The sequence below is a fragment of the Nestor notabilis genome, unplaced genomic scaffold, assembly GCF_000696875.1.
Source record: "Nestor notabilis isolate BGI_N333 unplaced genomic scaffold, ASM69687v1 scaffold19294, whole genome shotgun sequence".
In the NCBI taxonomy this organism is placed as follows: domain Eukaryota; kingdom Metazoa; phylum Chordata; class Aves; order Psittaciformes; family Psittacidae; genus Nestor; species Nestor notabilis.
In genome coordinates, this window is record NW_009925458.1 from 53,343 (window position 1) to 73,645 (window position 20,303).

Sequence of the window (20,303 nt, forward strand, 5' to 3'; positions counted from 1 at the left end):
TACAGCTGGATCTGGATAAACAGCTGTATATCACATGAAACCCTGAATTCCCAGCCCCAGAAAATACCAGAATGCTCTGTTACACCTATAAAAGAAACAAGTTTATCTAACAATGAAGTAGTACACTATACTGAAGAGAATAATAATCTGCTACAGCATATCTCAGGCAAGGATTTTCAATCAGTTGAGGTAGGTTTATAATGAGCAAACTATACTGTTTATGGGAGCAGGCCTGGGTACACCTGGATTTAAGGGAAGAAAGCAAGGTCTCCAGCCCTCCCAGATTAAGTCTCTCGCCCCTGCAGAGATAACCTTGAGAGGCATTGCAAACAATTCTGTTCACATCTGCGGACAACCTTGGGGGTGGGAAAGAGCGAAAGATGTGAACTGCCCTTCTTCATTTTGAGGCTGTAATATTTCTGAGGTCTGACAGTTTAAATGTCAGCCTGGTTAACTAATACCACTGTTGATCACAACCTGCAAGAACGCACAGTACTTGCTGAGACAACATTAGGGAAACCTACTGTGACGGGGCCATGTTTACAGTCTCATAAAGCTATATTTGGCTTGTCAGTAGAGTTTTGCTCCCATTTCTCCCTTCTTCAACCCTGTTGTCACAGCTGTAAATTAGAGTATAACCCCCCCAGTTCTCATCAGCTAAACAGTAATCCATTTCAGACCACTTTTAAAGACTAACGGTCTACGAATTAAGCTTTTATATCAGAAGTACTAATTACAATATGGGAAACATCCATGTCTCCCAGTGTTCCTCATGTGGGTTGGATTGTTCCTGACCTAGCCATGGCTTAGCACTGATATTCGGAACGGTCAGATGACTGAGAGCAGCCAGGTCAGTGTGTCAGTGCCCCCCAGGTGAGCTGCTGCATGCTGCTAGCCCCCTACTATTCAAAACCATGTGTGTTAGCTGAAAACCACCTTCAGTGGTGATTTAACAAATCCATCTGAATCTGCATTTAGCTGAGGGGCAACAACTTTTCTAAATGGCTGTGTTAATTGCTTACAGTGCTCTGATCCTCTCTCCCTAAGTGTCCTCAGTGTAGGTAGAATGAGTATATGACAGCCTTAAATTTTGTACAACTGTCCTTCCAGCGAAGGAGTGTGGAAAATGTATATTACATGACTTTGGAGTCTAGCAGCATACACTTACCCCAAATAATTCTATGTCCCAACTCCCCTCCTAAGAAGTTTAACACTGCCTCAGCAGCAGTATAAAGAAACTTTGAATTACTACTCAAGCCAAGTAAAATTCCCCATACTGTCTCCTGTTAGAAGCTGAACAATTTTAAGATGTCAAGACACAAAGCAAAACATGAATTCTGGGCCTAGGATTCTAAATTTGGTATGCAAAAGTCATCCAAAGTGCTGGTTTGTATTCATGCCTTAATAAGTTTATTGTGTGCAGAACACAGCACTTGGAGCAAGCACTTTTTCCAGCAGAAGTGATGGGATTTTACTTCCTCGTGCTGGTACTATCAGATCAGTTGTTGCCAACTCCCAAGAATGTAATACAAGTTACAAGTCTTGAGATACTTGTTTGTTTTTTTAATACACACACACACACACACACACACACATACATATATATATATGGAGACAGATAATTATATGAGAATCTAAGTTTTTATTTGCTGGGGCAAGGACAAGACAAGTCTAAATCTCAAAAGGGCCAAAGAAAAGTTTAAAAAAACCAAAACAGCCTTAAGGCACAGTAAAAAGCTCAAGGTTTTCTAAACCATTTTCATTATTCTGGGGACCTCACTTTTGAATTCTCTGGGTGGGTAAAATTAATTCAGTAATTTTCAGGATTTCTTGTGGCTATTTGACCATCTCCATTGTTGTCCTTCCCCATCACGACCAAGTTCTGAGAGCACTGTTTTTCCCCTTGTTCTTTTGGCTATTGCAAACAACAAGTAATCTATACCTACACACTAAAAATAATAAAAGGCGTATTTCAAGCTTACCCACAAACTTCTGTGGGGTGGAGCTTTTACGCTTTCCCATGTTGCTTGTCAGCTTCTCTATAACAGCAGGTCTCTCAAAAGGCACCAGAGAAATATTGTTGTCCATCACAGGCTCTTGTTCCTTACAATCTTCCATAGGAGGTACTACATAAAACCAAAAAATCGTATCAGACAAGTCTGGTCTACACTTCACAGACAACACAAATCATTTGAGCCCTGCTGACAGCCCGACAAGTGCAATACAAAGTAAAGCAAAGTACAAGGACACACTGGGCATCAAGACAGGAATCACATTTAAGCAGAGCCCCATTTACAAAATGCCTTTCTTTGGGACCATCTTACTTAGCAGAAGCCCAAATTTAAGCATTTACTAAAGAACTTGATTTGTTCATTGAGGAAGGTACACTTCTGAAAATTCGCTCTGTTGATGACATTTTCTGTTACTCTCCCTTTCAACATCACTGCCTGTTGCCAATGCAACTTTTTAGTTGTCATTCTTTGTGTAGTCCCTTAACTTCATGCTTATCATAAGGCATGCTTACCGTTCTTGTTTTCTTTATGCACTAATCTCAATGACTAAAAAAACTACAACGCATTGATGACTTGTGTTTCCTGGGCCTGGCTGTGCATTCCCCAAGACAAAGGCTTCCCGAATGAAGGATCTGTTCATTAAAGCATGTTTCCTCTTTCTATACATGAGATTGTAAAATCAACAAACACAGGACTGGAATTACAGGACTAACATTGTATGGAAATTCCCTTCAGAATCACTTGCAGAAACTATCAATATTTTTATTAATATATGACTGTAGTGAAAGGACAAGGGGTAATGGGTTCAAACTTAAACAGGGAAGATTCAGGTTAGATACAAGAAAGCAATTCTTTACATCGTGAGACTGGTGAGGCACTGGAGCAGGTTGCCCAAGGAAATTTTGAGTGCCCCATCCCTGGCAGTGTTCAAGGCCAGGCTGAATGAGGCCTTGAGCCACCTGGTGTAGTGGAAGATGTCCCTGCCCGTGGCAGGGGGTTGGAACTAGATGATCTTAAGGTCCTTCACAACCCAAACCATTCTATGATTCTAGTATTTTATCCCTTCAAACAAGACCTAACAACCTGTGAACACAAGTCTTCTGTGTCTGTCTTCCCACCTTGTGGGATCAGCAGGGAGGACTCCCGTGGGATCAGCAGGCAGAATTCCCGTGCTAACTATGTTAGGGGAATGCTCACACATTGTCTTCAAGGCAATAAAAAGAAATCAATGACCCCTTCTGTCTTTACTCATTTCACTTGTTGTTGTTTGTTGAGTTAGGGAATAAGGTGCAGAGCAAAATAAGTATAAAAATAGCACAGGCTTCTTACCAGGGGAGTGACCAACCTGCACAGTGTTTTATGTCACTTGCTGACACACATACCTACTCACTAAATACCTACCAAGTACTCCCTTTTGTTGAACATCCAACACTATCTAAACACCAAGAAGGGGCAGTGGTACTATGCTGCATATCAGGCCCAGACAGTCTGAGTCATTCGCAATATATGTCAAGTGTGATTGCACATGTAGCTCTGTTCTGCTGCCATGAATTTAATATATGGCCTAATTGTCCCTCATTCACCTTCAGAGCAACTCGAGGAGGATCAGACACTAGCCCATGGGAAGTTTGAGGTGCAAAATATTATTTCAGGAGAAACTGGGATGACCTTGCACGGAGTTCCTACAATTTGTAAACTGTGAGCAACCCACTGCATTCCCTGCATGAGATAAATCCGCCAGTGAAGTCTTGGGTGGTATTGCAGAGGTAGCAGAGGACGACTGAAACCCATGTCTTCTACTAGTCCTCCTCTGGTGTCTCACCTTAGCAGCCTTGTGTGTCATAGGCACCTTCTCTCTCAGATTGTGCCATAAATGAACACCACCAACCTACTTTACTCCCATGTAAATTTACTACCTTAAGGATTCTAATATGGAATAATCACTCCCCTGTTCTTAAACAGGCAGCTGTTTGCTGGCACATAATAAATGAAAAATGGGGTGATAAAAGTCTTGTCTTTGTCTTCTTTCTAGTAAGGAAGAGCAAATACCAGGCAATTAAAAAAGAAGGTATCTGCTCAGGTGAACTTCTCAATTCAGACATTCATAATAAGAAAACATGGCAATTTATTCATTTGATTCCATTTGTGCCTCTGCTGCTATGGAAAGCTGAGTTCTTTGAGGCTTAGAATCTACCATATGCTATAAAATGATTTACTCTGCTGCTTTTTTATTTGTACAGGATGCTCCCCCTGAGAAACACAATGGTATCTCATTTACAAGGCAGTCCTGCTGGCTTCAGTGAAAGAAAGGAAAAAAAGCATAAATATGAAATGAATCTAATGTTGCAACAAAATGGGATGCAATGTTCAAGTGACCTAATAAATGCCCAGTGCAGACTGGGAGGTCTGGAATACTCTAATAGCTAAGGCTAAATTTTTAAGGTTATTTAAATATCATGCTTGGTCAGGAGCTATCTGCACTAGTTCTACACAAGTATTTACCAAGGAGATTTGGGAAGAAAGGAAAGATTATGTCTGTTGATTTTCACTGGGAACTGGCATCTGACTGTCCTTTGGCTTACCGAAAATCAGCGAATGAATGCACATGCACGCACATTCTGCGTGAAACCCTGGATCCCTGCTCAGTGGCAATACCCATCCTCACTGCAATGGGCCAAGTTTGCAGGTGAGTGTCACTTCAAGGATTTCCAGCCCTTGTGAAATTTCAAGGATTTCCAGTCCTAAGTGTACAGGACTTACGAGGCTGGTTGTGGGGACCTAGGAAGGTGCAGAGGGCTTTAAATCCCTCCTAGAAAGACCTGCTAAAGGCATGTTGGCTTTATAGGACTGTACTTGCCAACAAAATCAGTTGAAAACCTCCTGATTACTTTTATAGTCATCTGATTAAGCCCCAAATGTAGAGACATTTGTATGTCTTATAACAATTAAGTAATAATTAAATAATTCTACTGTTGGGCATATGTGTGTAAAATTGCATATACAGAATTTGAAACCTTTCTTCCATGAAAAATGAATAGTGCTAAAAAAGACATCTGCTCTTCTCTAAGTCAGGCAAAAATTCTGCTTGGACTCCTTTTAAAAGTAAAATCATCACCAATAAAAGCATTTTCTTGTATCTTTCATGCTGAAAGCTCTTTTTCCCACCTCAGAACTCAGCTCTATAATCCAGGGCATGGCTCTATTTCAACGGAATCATGCCAATATTTGTGTTACGATGGCAGTAAGTTACTAGAATGTGTTTTGTTATATAGATTTCCTGGGAGAAGGGAGAGATAGAAATAGTTGAGTTTCTGAAACCATTTAAATTGCATGCAAAACTGGACCAAACAGGTGAAATGTCATATTTCAGAAACTGGAAGAGTTAAGCTTAAGATCACATCGTCAATTCTAGATACATTCATTTTCTTTTGAATTTAAAAATATACAAATGAAGGAAAAATAGCCCAGCCTGCACCTTTTTGGTTTTTTCTTTTTTTGAGGAAAACTAGAATGAATGAAAAAGGAGAAAAACAAACAGATCACATACAGACAACAGTTATCACAAATCAGCTGCTCTGTGGTAGAAGCTCGTGTACGCATTTACTCTGCAGTAAATGCAATTCCTTTTGTGTCGTATTTCATCACATTTCATTATCTTGGTAGTGGGAGCTACTGAAGAACAGCTAACACGTTATAACTAGCTTTGATACAGCAACTTATTTTATGCTGTGAGCTTAAAGTCTCGGCCCAGGAAGGCTTTTTTATTCTAAAAGCCAAGCACCTAGTCCATGAAAAGCCCATGCTTATGTTTCTATTCAAGGACGTTCTTGATCAGCTATCAGGGTGCACTCCTAGATTGCCCATGCAGATGTTCACCATCTTTTCAGCTGCAGTTAATGTTGTTTCTAAGCCCAAACTCGATGCACTGGATGGTCTTCAAAACAAAGTCTTTGTTTTCCTGAAGACACTAATCTTTCAATCATAGTGCTTGAGATGGCTCTCTCTTAGGTTTTGCTTGTTAATTTGTAAGAAACCACATATACTTTTAATATACTGTTAAAAAAGTTTTATGCTGTTCCAGTGAGGAAAAAATAGGGAAAAAAGAAGTAAGAAACATTCCCAGTGTGTGTTGTGCTGATAAATACTTTTGTGTGCAGACAACAGACACTGGGCTAAGTCTCAGCTGGTATAAATTAGCATTACTCCATCAACTTCAATTTCCTTTCCTAAGCTCACAATATTGCTATCAAAAAAAGCGTGTGTGCACAGAGAAATGACAGGAAATATTCCCAGGGACCCTGGTGTGAAGCCTCCTGTGGGACCAGCATTTTAATGATGGTCTAAGCTACTATTAAAGAGGGAAGGACACAAGGCCATTGTGTGTTTTACGTAGAGCTGGCCTTTGAGCCTCACATAGCCTAGGGCTAGGCTTCTTTCTCCTTCTCCTAAAAAGAGTATGCTTCTCCACTCCACTTTAAGAATTCCCCTTGACTTTTTGCTTTGAGAAGATATAGAAGAACGTATAACTTGGTGTAAACCATAGCTAGCCTTCAATATTTCTCCATTTGTTCCCACAAAGGTCATGTTCTTGGCATTCAGAGACTGTCAATTTAGTCACCCCCAACATGCTGCTAGCTTGGAGACCACAGACTAATTTCTACCTCTGGGGACATTACTGCTTAGCCAAAAATTGCCAGTGAAGTGGGAGCTCTCTTGCAGCAGCCATCGTGCTGAGCAGTGAACAGGACATAGCCACAAGGAGGGGCAGCTCAGCAAGCAACCAGCACCCTCCAAGAGGATGGAGAAATACCCGGAGACTTGTACATTCCTACCCACACACTGAAAACTAGCCCTTCTTCCCCACCTTTCACTTGCCCCTGTGGCTTTAGTTAGGCTATCTAGCCATCTGCAAGACAAAGACCTCATCGGGCCACAGCAAAAGCACCCAAGGAGATGCCTGTAGCATGCCTATAAACCCATCAACTTGAACACTTAAACTCTCTAGGGCCTGTCTCCAGTTTTCTGGAACAATTCATCTACAGAAATAAGTTAGACTGATGTTAAATGTTGGCTATATTAGTTGAGACTCAGCACAGCTGCCTGCATACTTAATGCCCACATGGATGAGAAAATCCCCACCTCTACCTATTCTGTGCATAATGGTGAAGTTGTGACCAGCAGTCACACCAAAATGCATTCAGAAGCTTCAAAACACTCAGCAAGAATACTTACAAGTATTTGGAAAGAGAGTCAGAAAAACTTAATCCCAATGCGATGCAAAATGAACCAATGATCAAAATCTCCAAAGCATACACTTACTCATCCTCAGTAATATCCTTCCCATGTGTGAGATGGGAGAGAGAAAAATCAATACATTTTTCAGTATTAGATTAAGACCTAACCTTAAGTTGAGTAATCATTTGTATTCTCCTCCCTGCTGACTTTATAGTGCCAGGAGAAAGGACTTTGCTGCAGACATGTACAGGTTGCTGCTCATGATCCTCACTCCCATGCTGAGCTTCATGGGTGGGAGTGATGCTGGGATGTGAGGTGAAATTTATTCCTGGTCCCAGCTGACTTTGGAGCTCCCTGTTGCTGCCTGTCCTTGCTGTGCCCTCACTAAACAGCTAAACAAAGACAGTGGATCAAATATCCCCTTAAACATTCACCAGGGGAGATTTAGACATATTTGCCCGGAGGAGAAAGAGGCACTAGTTGAATTCAAAGTGCTGTTTTAAGCTAATTTTGTTGAGAAAAGTGAAGTGGTTGTGTGAACATTTCTATTTTAAGCCTGAGCAAAGTCAGTCAGGCTGTAAATAAAGGAACTGTCCACATGGGGTTTGCACTGGTTTAACTTCAGTTGGTAGAAAAATCAATGCAAGATCAACCATTCCAGCTTCTTTGGGTAGACAAGGCTAAGGACTTACCCTTCTTGTCATAGCATTAAGCAGCTTAGAATAAGCTTTAGATTTCCTCAGAAGTACACTATCAACAAAAGGAAACCAAATTTTAATATAAAACTGAATAAAACCCAGAAGTTGAGTGGAATTTGGGAAGATCCTCCGCAATGTGATCTCTAAAGCAACCTGGCTGTCATAACTGCATCAGCCTTCTGTTATTCCCCTAAAGGAAGGCTTACTGAAATCGCTGGATAATAAAAGACAAGCATGCCCTTGTAGAGTGAGGAGTGTGTATTGTGTTGGGAATGGAGCTGGTGGTTAAACTCCTACTATCAACTAAGCACTCCATCTAACAGACCGAGCACACAACAGGTACCTGCAAATAGCAAAGCCCTGAAATCAGTCTTTCCACTGACATTTACTAGCATAAAGTCAGGCCTAAAGCATATGACCACTAATTTCAATGTCTTTAAAGTCATCCATTACATTTTAAATGTTGACTTTAGTCCCCAGGGTGTCTACAAAGATTGTAATTACTTAATACAGCTGTTTGAACCTTTTGGCAATATGTATCAAATATATTTAGAATGCCTTTATAGGATTAAATTCTTCATGGAAAAATACTCTTAATTTTTTTTTTTGTGATCTTTTCACCAGAAAACATTCCATATTATTAATGATGAATAGATTTTATTTCAGCTTGTACTTTTAGGTTTTTAGAAATGACCTTTCAGAACTTTTACATAATTAATTTCCAAATGAAGCCATATGATTCCACTCAACAACAAAAAGCAAAATGGAGAAAAAAAAGAGGAAACATTCTTTTGCCTTTCCATTTACCTCCAATCTAACTTTTGGTATTCTTCGTTATAAGGTAATTTTTAAGCAAAATGGAAAACCTGTACTTTTTGTATTTTCTGATTAGGTACCAAACATCTAAAGACAACTTTTAAAAGTTAAAAGATGTTCAGTTTTAGAAGAGTTTCCAAGCCATTAATTTTGAATGAAACTATAACAATTTATGGATAGCAATCATTTAGCATTTAGTGCTACAACCCTGCAGTCTCAGACATTATGCTCGTTATCCACACTGATAGCTACAGAAAATTTTGAAAACAAATTCATGGAGTTTGACATTTCTTGCTTTCAACAATCTTTTTGGCAATCTTCAGTTTTTATGTATATTAACACATGCAGTGTTAGTTAACATATTAATACTAACACATGTAAATGCATATAAACATTTGGGGGGGGGTTATAACTACTTTCAACAACACTGTTGAATTCCATTCTGCTCTGGAGATTTTTATACCCATCCCTCTCTTTTTTGGTGATATAATATCAGAGGAAGTAGAAAGACTGACTTCTGAATACTTCCACCATCCTTACCTCCTGTAACTGTGAGTTAATTTTTAGGGTAACATTACACAGATGACTCTTATTTTCACGTCTGCCTATTTATACATACTCAAAAGCGAAATACTGACTGAAGAGCAAAACCATCGCTATTAAATTGGAGTGAGGACTTTAGCCCATCTTTTCTCCTCCTGCCTATCTGGGCATAACCTATCTCTAAAACAGAAATGATGCAAAGATGGAAGTGATGCAAAGCTGAAAGGAAGGAAGAAAAACAGATGGAAAATAAAACCCGCAAGAGGTGCTCCAAGTCCAAGAGACCTCAACAGGCAGTTTCCACCCACCATGGTGACTCATGACCTGCCCAGCAGCCTCCATACTGACATTCTGCAGATAGTTGTGGCAGCGTTCCTTGTGCTCCTCCAGTGAACTGCGCTGCTTGTAGCTCCGGCCGCAGTAGTTGCACTTGTGAGGCTTCCCCACTGTGGAGAGAATGAGAGCATCAGGTCAAATCCACTGTGACCCACTTTTACTATCAACAATTGCACCTTTGCAACAAACAACTCTTGTGATGGAAAGACACCTAAGAAAGGTTACTCAAGTCCCAGACCTTTTTCCCAGCCCCATTTTCCTGCCACACACACCTCCTCCCACCCAATGGGTACTTTGCCCCTTCCCTTTTTCACACTAACATGCAATATCAGCAGAAGGAAAAAGAGGCGGACTTGTTGGTTGCAAAGCAAACAGAAGACAAGAGAGGAAAACAAACCAAACAGCTGAATCACACCCCAGCACTGCCTATGTGTCACCAAGTCTTGTGGGAAAGAAACTTCTGAGACATTTTGCCCATCGTACCAACAGTTGCATTCACAAAAGTGAGCTGCCCCAGTGGCCTAATTCTGCTCCCAACTATGAGGAAACTCATTACACAGCCCAGAGGAGTTCTTCTTTCATTGAGAAAATGTTGCCAAAATTACTAAGGGAAGATTGGAAATTAAAAGATAACAGAAAGCAACTTCGGTAGCAGGACTGTTACATGCCAGAACTGAGCTTCCACCAGTAATTCACAGTGACTGGGTAATAAAAAAATATAGATAACATATATATACACAAATAAAATACGAAAGGCTATGTACAACAAAAATCAAGCCAGATGAATATGATTTGTAATTCAAATTTTAATTTTTTTTTTGTTTCACTCAGCATTATGAACAAATGTTAAATGCCTCTTAATACATGCAAAACCTGGCACCAGAGTCTCATAAAGTATATCCTCTTCATAGCATGTCATTAAGAAACCACAAGAATGGCCTAACCCAAGGCCAGAAAGCTAGCCAGAAGTGTATTTTGCCAAGCTGTGCTAATAAAGGCTTTTAATATAATTTAAACTTGTAGAACATGAACATTTATTCTGTAATAACTAGAGATCTATTAAGTCAGTACTGTAAGTCTAGTAAAACACCATCGGCTGTGATTTTCAGAGCTGGCTGAGGGATGGGGAAGGTCAAACTTCTTCCCGAGTTCTGAAAATCTTAGGTAAGAATTTTAGTTTCCAGCCAAACAAATTGAGAACATCCTCTGCTGGATAATCTACATCTTTCTATTGGGTTTCCCCTAGTGCTGAAAGCTTTTCATAGTCATTTACTTAATGAAATCCAAGCTGTACTAATTAGAGCCAAAATGTACCATCACCACTGGGATGGGGAAAATGCAGGGGAAACTGCGGGGAGGACACCCATAGCCAACAAGAAGCTGCGCAGAGGGCTCCTAAACACAGAAGTCCCAGTGCCAGGGAAACCGTCTGGGGCCTCTACGGGACTAACACATACCACAGTGTGTGCGCCACATCACCCATATGATGGAAGATGAAAAAGCCTGAGCCTCTAGTATCAGAGGTAGTAAAAAAAGCTTCAAATATTTTTTGTCTTTGAAAAAAGGGATTTGATGAAATGAACACACTTGCAGAAGTTTCAGTTTTTCTCAAAGAGCTTGTGCATGCAGTTCAGTAACACAACCAAGTTTTCCACTAGGAAAAGAAAGCTGCTTTTATTGAGCATCCAAACTGTGGATTTATTTCTTTTTTTATTTATTTGTTTAGAGATAAGGCTTATGCCTAGGAAAATATCGTGTCTTAGACCAAAGAGTTGTTGTGGTCTTTATTTTATTTTGCTCACTATCTTACACTGTTGCTGCAACTGGTGCTGGCACTGGAAATCTCAGTGGAGGCCAAGCATGAGGCTCATTATCATTCCCAGAGTAATTGCCCTTGATGTGAATGATCTGGATCAAGCCTCAGCTCTTAAACATAAACCAGCCATCTCATTCTAGAAGCACCTTTAGGAAAACACGCTAGCGGCTCCCTAGGATAGACTTTTATCACCATCATTACAATGCTTCGTCATGATCCAGATGGCATCAATGTCTGTCAGACTGATGCCTTTATTAGAAGCTAACTTGTTGCCTAACAAAAAAAATCCAATGCAACTGAAGTTATTAATCAAGCTGAAACAGGGCTGCATTAGTCCACCTGGTTTGGCTAGACCAGGTTATGAAGCAACTTAGATACACTTTAAGACACAAGGGAAAGGGATGATTCCTTTCAGCTATTCAAGAGGCAGCTATAATTAATTAAATATATTGTAATTTAGCACAGAGAAACATAGTCTGCTATAAGTTCACAGTACAAAAAACCCCATAAAATTGATTCAACAACCAAAAAAAGGTTTGTATGACACCTCTTGAAATGGTTGCTCCCGCACTGCAACAATATCAGAAACTATTTACACACAACAAGGCTGAGCTTTTCCAATGATATCTAGGATGGTCAGCTACCCAAATTCCATCAAAATTCATGGTTGATAGAGATGATAAAAGCTAATGATAAAGGCACAATTTCCACAGGCAATATGGGATTTGAGGAACATAACTCCCCAAGGAAAGAGATACTCCAGCACACACTCTGCCTGCTCTGGGGAGAAGATAAAAGAATAAACAACATGTGACAAATGTTAGTCATGTTGCCTAATACACAACTGGAAGCTGCTCAGACACATCTGTGAGGAGTGAAGTTTGTGAGCTCCAGTTGAGTAGGACTGAATACAACTCCCTTGGGTTCATTTTCAAATTCTGTTCCTCCTCCTCTACTGATGTAGTCACATCAGAGCCCCACACCTGTAAAATCCGATTTTACAGGGGGGTTAGAACAAGATAATCTTTAAGGTCCCTTCCAACCTGAACCATTCTATGATTTCTACTATAAAATCACACAAAGTGACTGTGACTTGGGTCGCAGTGCCATTGATCAGGTCAGACCACAATGGAATCAGTTCTGACAGCAGCAGTTTGTGTCACCAGCAGTTCTCACAACCCATTTGGTAAGAGGTACAGCTAGCTGAGACAGCAATTACAGTCTGGATTTTAGAAACCTTGTCATTGTGACAAATGTCAAGTCACTGAAATAGTCGCAAATTTCCCCTCGTGTTCTCAAAGTAACTAATGACAAAATACATATTTATGGACATGAACGTTACAAGTGGGTGTACATTTTTCTGTATTTCACATTACAGAATCGAACAATGGTTAGGGTTGGAAAGGACACTAAGATCATCTAGTTCATATTACCCAATAGAAAGCTATAAAAGTGTATTAGAGAATTCAATTCCAGTGATCTCCTCAAGAGTATTCTTTGTTCCACACGGAGGTCATGTGGTTTCAGATGGTGGCTTGCTAAGAGGGGTTTCAAATACTGTATAGTAGGTAAATGTTAATAGTCAAAATTTGCCCCCAAAACATGTGACTTGCACTACTGGGCATGCGAAGTCTTGGTCTATAGGCCACTGACTTGAAGGCAAAGAGCTCAATAGTGCTACAGCCTGCTACAGTGCAACAGTGCTACAGTGCAACAGCCTAACCAAACCCTCTCTAATCCCCCACTAAAAAGAGTTCTTTCCACCATAAAGCCATTTCCACTGTAAAGCCACTCAAAGTCTGTCTCAGTTTGCTTGGTATGAAGCTGCCTTCTCCAAGATCCTCATTGAAGACCATGGTACACGACACCACATCTGGCATTTTATGTAACCACCACTGCCAATGATAGCAGCACCCAAGCGAAGTCAGTTTGGAAATCCCTGGTTTGCGGTAATTATTCCTTTATCACCTTTTCAGGGTAAGCAATCAGATAAAAAATTACCACCACTCATTCTCATAGAAATGACGCAATACAGTGAATGCAAATAACCCCAAAATCTTCAATCTGTGTTGAACTGGGAAAGACCAGGGCATGGGGCAAATCCCAGCGGCCATACCTATGAAACAGCTAACATGAAGAACATTAAAAAACACTTTACATTTCTTACTGAAACGTCAGAATTTCCATGCATTTAAACTCAGATTTGTACAAATGACAATGTGGCACAGAAAACCCACAGTGGAGTCTCAGCCTCAAATGGAAAATATTATGACAGTTACAGTGAAAAAGACATTTAAATTTGAAGTACAATTTTTACCGTGAAACAGGTAAACCACTTGTCGAAATTCACAGAGAAACAGAGTTTGCTTGTGAAATTAAAATGTTCGTGTTGAGGGAGGAGGGAGAATAGGAGGAGGACAGAAAAGGCAATGTGTTTCTGAGTTAGAAATACTTTTGAGTCCTGTGGGGCAACTTTGATAGCTGAGAAGTCTGCGTGCAGTGACAATGAGATGATGTAACTCTAAGGTCAATATTCACGACAGAAAGCAGACTGGGGCCTAGGAAAACTTCTTTAAAGTCATAAAAAAAGGTCAGCGAAAGAGAAAGAGCCCGTAAGGCATTTGAACAGCATTTTGTTCTCAAAAGAGATGGGAGTGCACAGCAGAATATAAAGTAAGTCAAAGGGAAATAACAAGGCATCCCAGGTAATACCTTGCCATAAGCATATAACATTAGAAAGGCTTATAGAACAGGTTAAGAGCAATGATACACTTTGCTGAGGTAAAATCCTTTCTTCCTTAACACCAATGACAAAACATGCACTGTTTTTAGCAGTCCCACATTTCCCTGTTTTAAGTACCATGTTTTCCTCTGCAGCAGCGCCGAGCAGACTCCTTCCTGTCCATCTGCCCATGTCCTGAGCCCCTGCATCTGCTCAACCGTTAACACTAACAGCTCACACAGGAAAGGGCATTACTACGGCCATATGACGTACGGCAGCCCAGTCCAAGGTCCAGAGACTTTGCACAGAGGGTTGCACCAGACTTTTATTACTTTTGCATTATTGCCCCATGAGGGCCTATGAAGGGAAGTCGGCCAAGATTTCTGAACTAAGTGACCATCTGACATAGCTACTTTCAGTCTGAGGAAGTCCCTCTGACAGCAGCACAGTGAGCATGACTTATATCTGTAAAATCTGAATTCCCACTTAGCCCTCAGCACCCCAGAGCTGGAGAAAACCCCAGTACTCTCCAACTTAAGCTTTCTGAAGCAGCATTGAAGAAGTTAAAATGTTCCACTATCTGAAGGGGGCCTACAAGGATGCTGTAGAGGGACTCTCCATCAGGGACCGTAGTGATAGGACAAGGGGTAATTGGACGATTTAGGTTAGATATAAGGAAGTTCTTCCCTGTGAGGGTGCTGAGGCACTGGCACAGGGTGCCCAGAGAAACTGTGGCTGCTCCATCCCTGGCAGTGTTCAAGGCCAGGTTGGACACAGGGGCTTGGAGCAACCTGCTCTAGTGGAAGGTGTCTCTGCCTGTGGCACAGGGTTGGAACTGGATGAGCTTTAGGTCCTTTACAACCCAAACCATTCTAGAATTCTATGATTCTTTTGGGCTGAAACTACACCTATCAGTGAGACTGTAGAATCCACCATCACAAACATAACCAGTATTAATTCATTATTTCTTCTTTCTTCCCTAAAACTGGAAGCCACCTGGGCAAGGGGAGCTGTTCTGCAGTTACATGGTGCCTACTACAAAGCAGCCCTTTCACTTCCATGAGACTTATCAAAGTAAGATCAGTTTTAACACAGAGGTAGGAAGTATGATTGAGGCACTGGGCTGGGACTAGGGAGCGTATGGTTCACCTCTTAGTTACGCTACAAATTTTGTGACTGCAGGCAAGTTATTCTGATTTCCTGTGCTTCAATTATTCATACGTATGATTAAGGTAATAATTCCCTTCTTCACAGCATGTAAATGAATTCATACACTTTGCCAGATGCACAGAGGCTCATTTGGTGAAGCTCACACAAGTAGGTAGACACATAAAAATACGGCCCATATCTCTACTGCGAAATTAAGGACTTAATAATACACTGTGATTTTATTAGATACAGAGTGAACATTAAAGAGCGGGAGGAGATAGTTAGGATAGTGCAGAGTAGAGGATCAAGAATAATAAAAAAAAAGGAATAAAAGAGGATCAAGGAATAAAAAAAAATATCTAATCAGGAAAAAAGATACGTGGCATAGAAGGCAGTGTGTGGGCATGGTGTCTTTTCATGCCATGAGATGGTCAGCCCAGGAAATGTAAAATGCCTCTGAGCTTGGTGACATTTAATGCCATACAGGACAAAAAAGAGAGAAAGTCACAGTCACAGAGAGGTGGATACCACAACTGCTATAGTCCTTCCCACCTCCAGCTTCCCTGAGCCAAGGAAGTAATTGCTGGAGCCAGGGAGGACCAAGACAGCGGTTGAGGTTCCGGCAGGAGGGCTGAGGCTGCAGAGACATAACACAGTTCACTACTGTAATTAAACAGCACATTTTGGCTTTTCTAGAGCTGCCCAGCTCAAAGCTTCACACAAAAAAATATTTACATCAATAATAGACCCCTGAACGAATTAATAAAAAAAAATAATATCAGTGAGACCTAAGCCCATGCTGTCTCTGAGTGGCACGTAGCTTTGCAAAGGAAACTGCCTCCCACTCCAATGCTGTATCTTGCTGCTGTGCTTAATGACTGTAAATGTGTTCATTGAAATTCATGGGGGCTCTTTGATTCGTTGCTTTTTTTTTGCCTGGGAGATTACACACACACACAAAATAATGGGTATATACTGGTGTTCAGAAATAACAGCAAGTCCCACAGCTAACCCAAGACTGTCTAAGACATCTGCATGCAGAAGTCACAACATGTAAACATCTAAAACAAAGCTTCAGGATGCTAGACCACACACACATACACATGCAAACACAAAGTGTCAAGTACTTCCACTTCCGAGTGCCCAACCTGTGACATCTGAAAGCAGTCTGATTTTCAGAAAGAACCAAATCTCCACTCACATTATGAAAACTTTGCCTTAACCTTTTTATGCTTGCCAGTCCAAGCAGAGGCAGCAATACCTGGGGTATATTTCATGGGATGCAAATACATTTCTGGACCTCATGGAGTTCTTATGTCTCCATTCAACAACACCTTTTAAGGTATCCAATTTTGGGCCAAGTTTTAGGTTTTGTGAGGTCACATGGTAAAGGATGGATTCACTAGGTCATGCGGTAGAGGAGACCATACAGATAGATCTGTGCTTAAAAAAGTTTCTGGACACTCTGGATTCCTCAAAAGGTTCAAAACCTAAAATGCAGCATTACAACAGGAGAAGGTTATATACATGCCATTAAGCAACTATTACTTTCTTGACTCAGATCTTGAAATACTTGACTCACTTCACAACCTCATGACCCAATGTCTCTTAGTAAAGATTATTATCAATTGCCTATTGATATATATACGTGGCTGTTCAACACTTTGTGAGCCTCCCAGCACATGAAAAATGGCTTGTCCTGACTTTTTACACAGCAGCATCCAATGATATGTTATTTCTGTCAACAACTATCACGTACTATTACAGTAGTCCTATACAGCTAGCAGTGAAACACCATTAGATACTTGCGGTACATCAGCACACAGTAAAAGAATGGCAACACATTGCACCTACACACCCTTTGTTTCCTAGCTGTGCCTGCCTTTCCCATAAATATCTCCAGGGCACAAAACAGTAGCTTGACACCTGCATCTACCTGCCAGTTGTTTATGGTACTGTAAAATAAGTGCCTAGCTAGAAATATTGTACTAGTGTGCAGTCCTCCCTTGATCTCCTGCACCAAGCAATGTTAAACATCAGATTATACGTGAACTTCATACAGGCTACATTTTGGCTAGAACGGACCCGCTAAAACATGAGCACATGGAGAACAAGTAAATACACTAGTCAGGAGAAATTTTCAAGCATCTATACCTTCTCTATGCATAAGCACACAGCCAGAATATAGTGTAAACCAGTAAACATTAGTGCTCATGTCCAATAGCTAAGGGGTTGGGATCCTTACTTGCACCTTCAAGATGTTTCTGCCTGCAGCCTTTTATTACTTGAGTAGTTTATTACAATTTATCTTGCAGCTACTGGTGGCTCTGTTATTTAATCTGATTCATCAGATTGTGTTTATTTATTAACTGCTCTGCAGGATTTTACAGATAAAACAATGTTCCAATCTGCCACAAGGGTTATAAATACGTAGGTGGCATTTTTGTGCCAGAAGTTTAACAAACAAACAAACAAACTCCTGTTTCACTGGCACAGTCACAGAATTACTGAAATCTCCCTTACAGCCCAGATACTTGCAGGGCTCCTGCCACAGTCTCACATCACCTATTAAATAATTAAAAACAGAAAAGCAAGAATCTTACACCCCATTTCCTTCCCTTGCAGTACAGAAGACAAACAGTTCACTTTGTAGGTTTGTCTGTTGTATCTGTGTACATGTAAAAAAACAAAGGAAAATGTACCTGTCTATGTGAAACCATGCAAATAAATTACCACAACACATACTAAATCAAGGCAAATGCAGATAAGGACACTAAAGTTGTATTTAGTTCTGAAAAAAGATTAAATTCATGGCTGCTTGCTCCAATGCCATGTCCCCAAAACATACATTGTGCTATACAGACTCTCTCCTCATATAATTCTCTTGGCTTATCTTTATTTCCTTCAATATAAAAGCTTTGAAGCTGGCAAAAGGCACCTGACACTCATTTTTTAGTTTCTAGTAATGCACTGGGGCTTTCACATTCCCCCCCCAATATATTTGAAAATTCCAACTGCAAATGCTCTGCACTTGCACTGTGAGGCCACTGAACTGGGGGCACTGTCCTTGTTCTATACTGATGCATCCCAGTCCTCCAGGCACCACAACACTGGTGGGGTTCCCAGTAATTTTATGCTCACTCAGAAACGGTTAAATACTATTAAAAAGGGACTCTATTTAAATAGCACTCTGGTGGTGAGATAAACTAAAAAACCCCAGGAAGTCCACAAAGTAACTGGGGGTTTTATCACCTGGCTAGCTTCAAAGTCACTTAGAGGCAGCCAGGTTTACTGCAACCTTCTTTTAAAGGGGGAGAGGCCCTGCAATGAATATGAGAGAGGTGCCTTCAGAAAGGAGCCTCCTCCCTACAGTGCCTCCATGCTATCTGGATGTGGGTGGGAACCGGCTTAAGATGAAGGTTAAACCTTAACTGTATATGTACCAGCTCTGTACTTTCCACTCCACTTCAGATCTTTAATGTCATATTAAACTTGACTTGATAAGCTGAGAGTTAACTGGTTCGCACAACAAACCTTACAAAATGTGCTTGTTTGCTTCTCTTTATTTTAACCCTGCTCCAGCAACAGAGCAAGTAGGAAAAATGAAAACAAGTTTAGGTTGGTCTCTTGTTCTTCTCTGCCCTGTCCTGTCAGCTCCCTGGCAATGCCACAGATCAGCAGGATCCACACGTCATTGCAAGCCAAGCTTCAACTGCAGGTGGAAAGGAACAGCTCACACACTCAGCACAGGGTGTGGGTACCTTGGTGCAGATCAGGAATGCTGCTGGACAAACACTCCCTTGAAAAGTGCTTTTGTTTGTTTTGTGGGGTTTTCCCCCCCTTTGGGTAAAACAGATGTAGATGTCGAGCCAGATTCACGGGTAGTATCAATGGAAGCAACACCCTGAAGTCAATTTAGATCACCTGCATACAGTTTGTATTTATTCCAAGTGCAGCCCCTTTGCATATCTTGCAGAAGTCCTTTAGCATCATAAAGCAAACAGAATCCATTAATTACTTGGAGCAGGCAGTGCCGAACATAGTATTACCAGTTATTTTATACTATATAAACAAAGGAAGATAGAGAAAATACATGGCTTTTAACTTTCCTATTGAGCTAGATAGTTTTCTTCTTCATAAAACCTCTGAACCAGCCCTTATCCCTAGTTCATTTCTTCTCATCCTGTGTCAATGAGTTCCACTGTTCCATCAACATGCTCCCACATGAGAAAAAGCATTTCTGTTAGCCCCATTCCATTTTATGTCTCATATTAGGAGATAGGAAGAACATGCTCCAGTTTCCCTTTATGTAAGTAAGTTTTCCCTTTTCTTGTTACTGTCAGAAACGAAGTTTCGGAAATAGACTATTAACAGTAAGCTGTCACGAAGATAACAGTGACATGGGAAGAGCAACATTGACAACTCCTCTTCTTTCCCCACCACTGAAGTTGGGAGTTTTCACTTACTTTGATCAAGGCTAGAAGCGGAGGCAACCTTGCTTCCAAAACCAGGTCAGCCTGTGAAACTAATGGGCTCCTGTGGGACATCAACATTTTTATTTATACTTTACTTTCTGCCCAAGAACCAGTGTGGCCCATGCCTTTGTCACCCCTGGAAAGATGTGCTCTTCAAGCATGTGGTTTTGTCATGCCTTGCGCAGATGTCAAATGAGGTCAAACAGATTAAGCTGACTGACTCTTTTTAACTACGCAGTTTTCCTATCTCCTCCTATTGCTCTCTGCCTGACAACATATATATTTACCACCAACATTACAGAAGAGCTCGAAACAAGGGTGGGACTTTTCTCAAGCAGACAGTGCTGAGCCAGTCTGTGCTGCATACTTTGGAAAACCTCATATGCTTAAAGGCTCCTCCAGGATAAGAGGTTTTCACTGCTACTAAATGCTCTTCCCACTTATTCCAGCTTCATCAAAGCAAATGAATCTGCTGCCACGAGGGCTGGACAGATGCCTCCT

The 20,303-nt window shown here is 40.8% G+C and overlaps 1 protein-coding gene across 1 annotated transcript in view; it reads right to left on the bottom strand.

Moving 5' to 3' along the window:
- IKZF2 (IKAROS family zinc finger 2 (Helios)) overlaps positions 1 to 20,303 on the bottom strand; it is a gene marked incomplete at its 5' end in the record, with an annotated part of 49,173 nt that overhangs the window by 4,752 nt on the left and 24,118 nt on the right. Inside the window, 2 exons of the mRNA XM_010013071.1 lie at positions 1,983 to 2,126; positions 9,613 to 9,750. Of these exons, the coding sequence (XP_010011373.1) occupies positions 1,983 to 2,126; positions 9,613 to 9,750 (282 nt within the window). The remainder of the gene's footprint in view (positions 1 to 1,982; positions 2,127 to 9,612; positions 9,751 to 20,303) is intronic.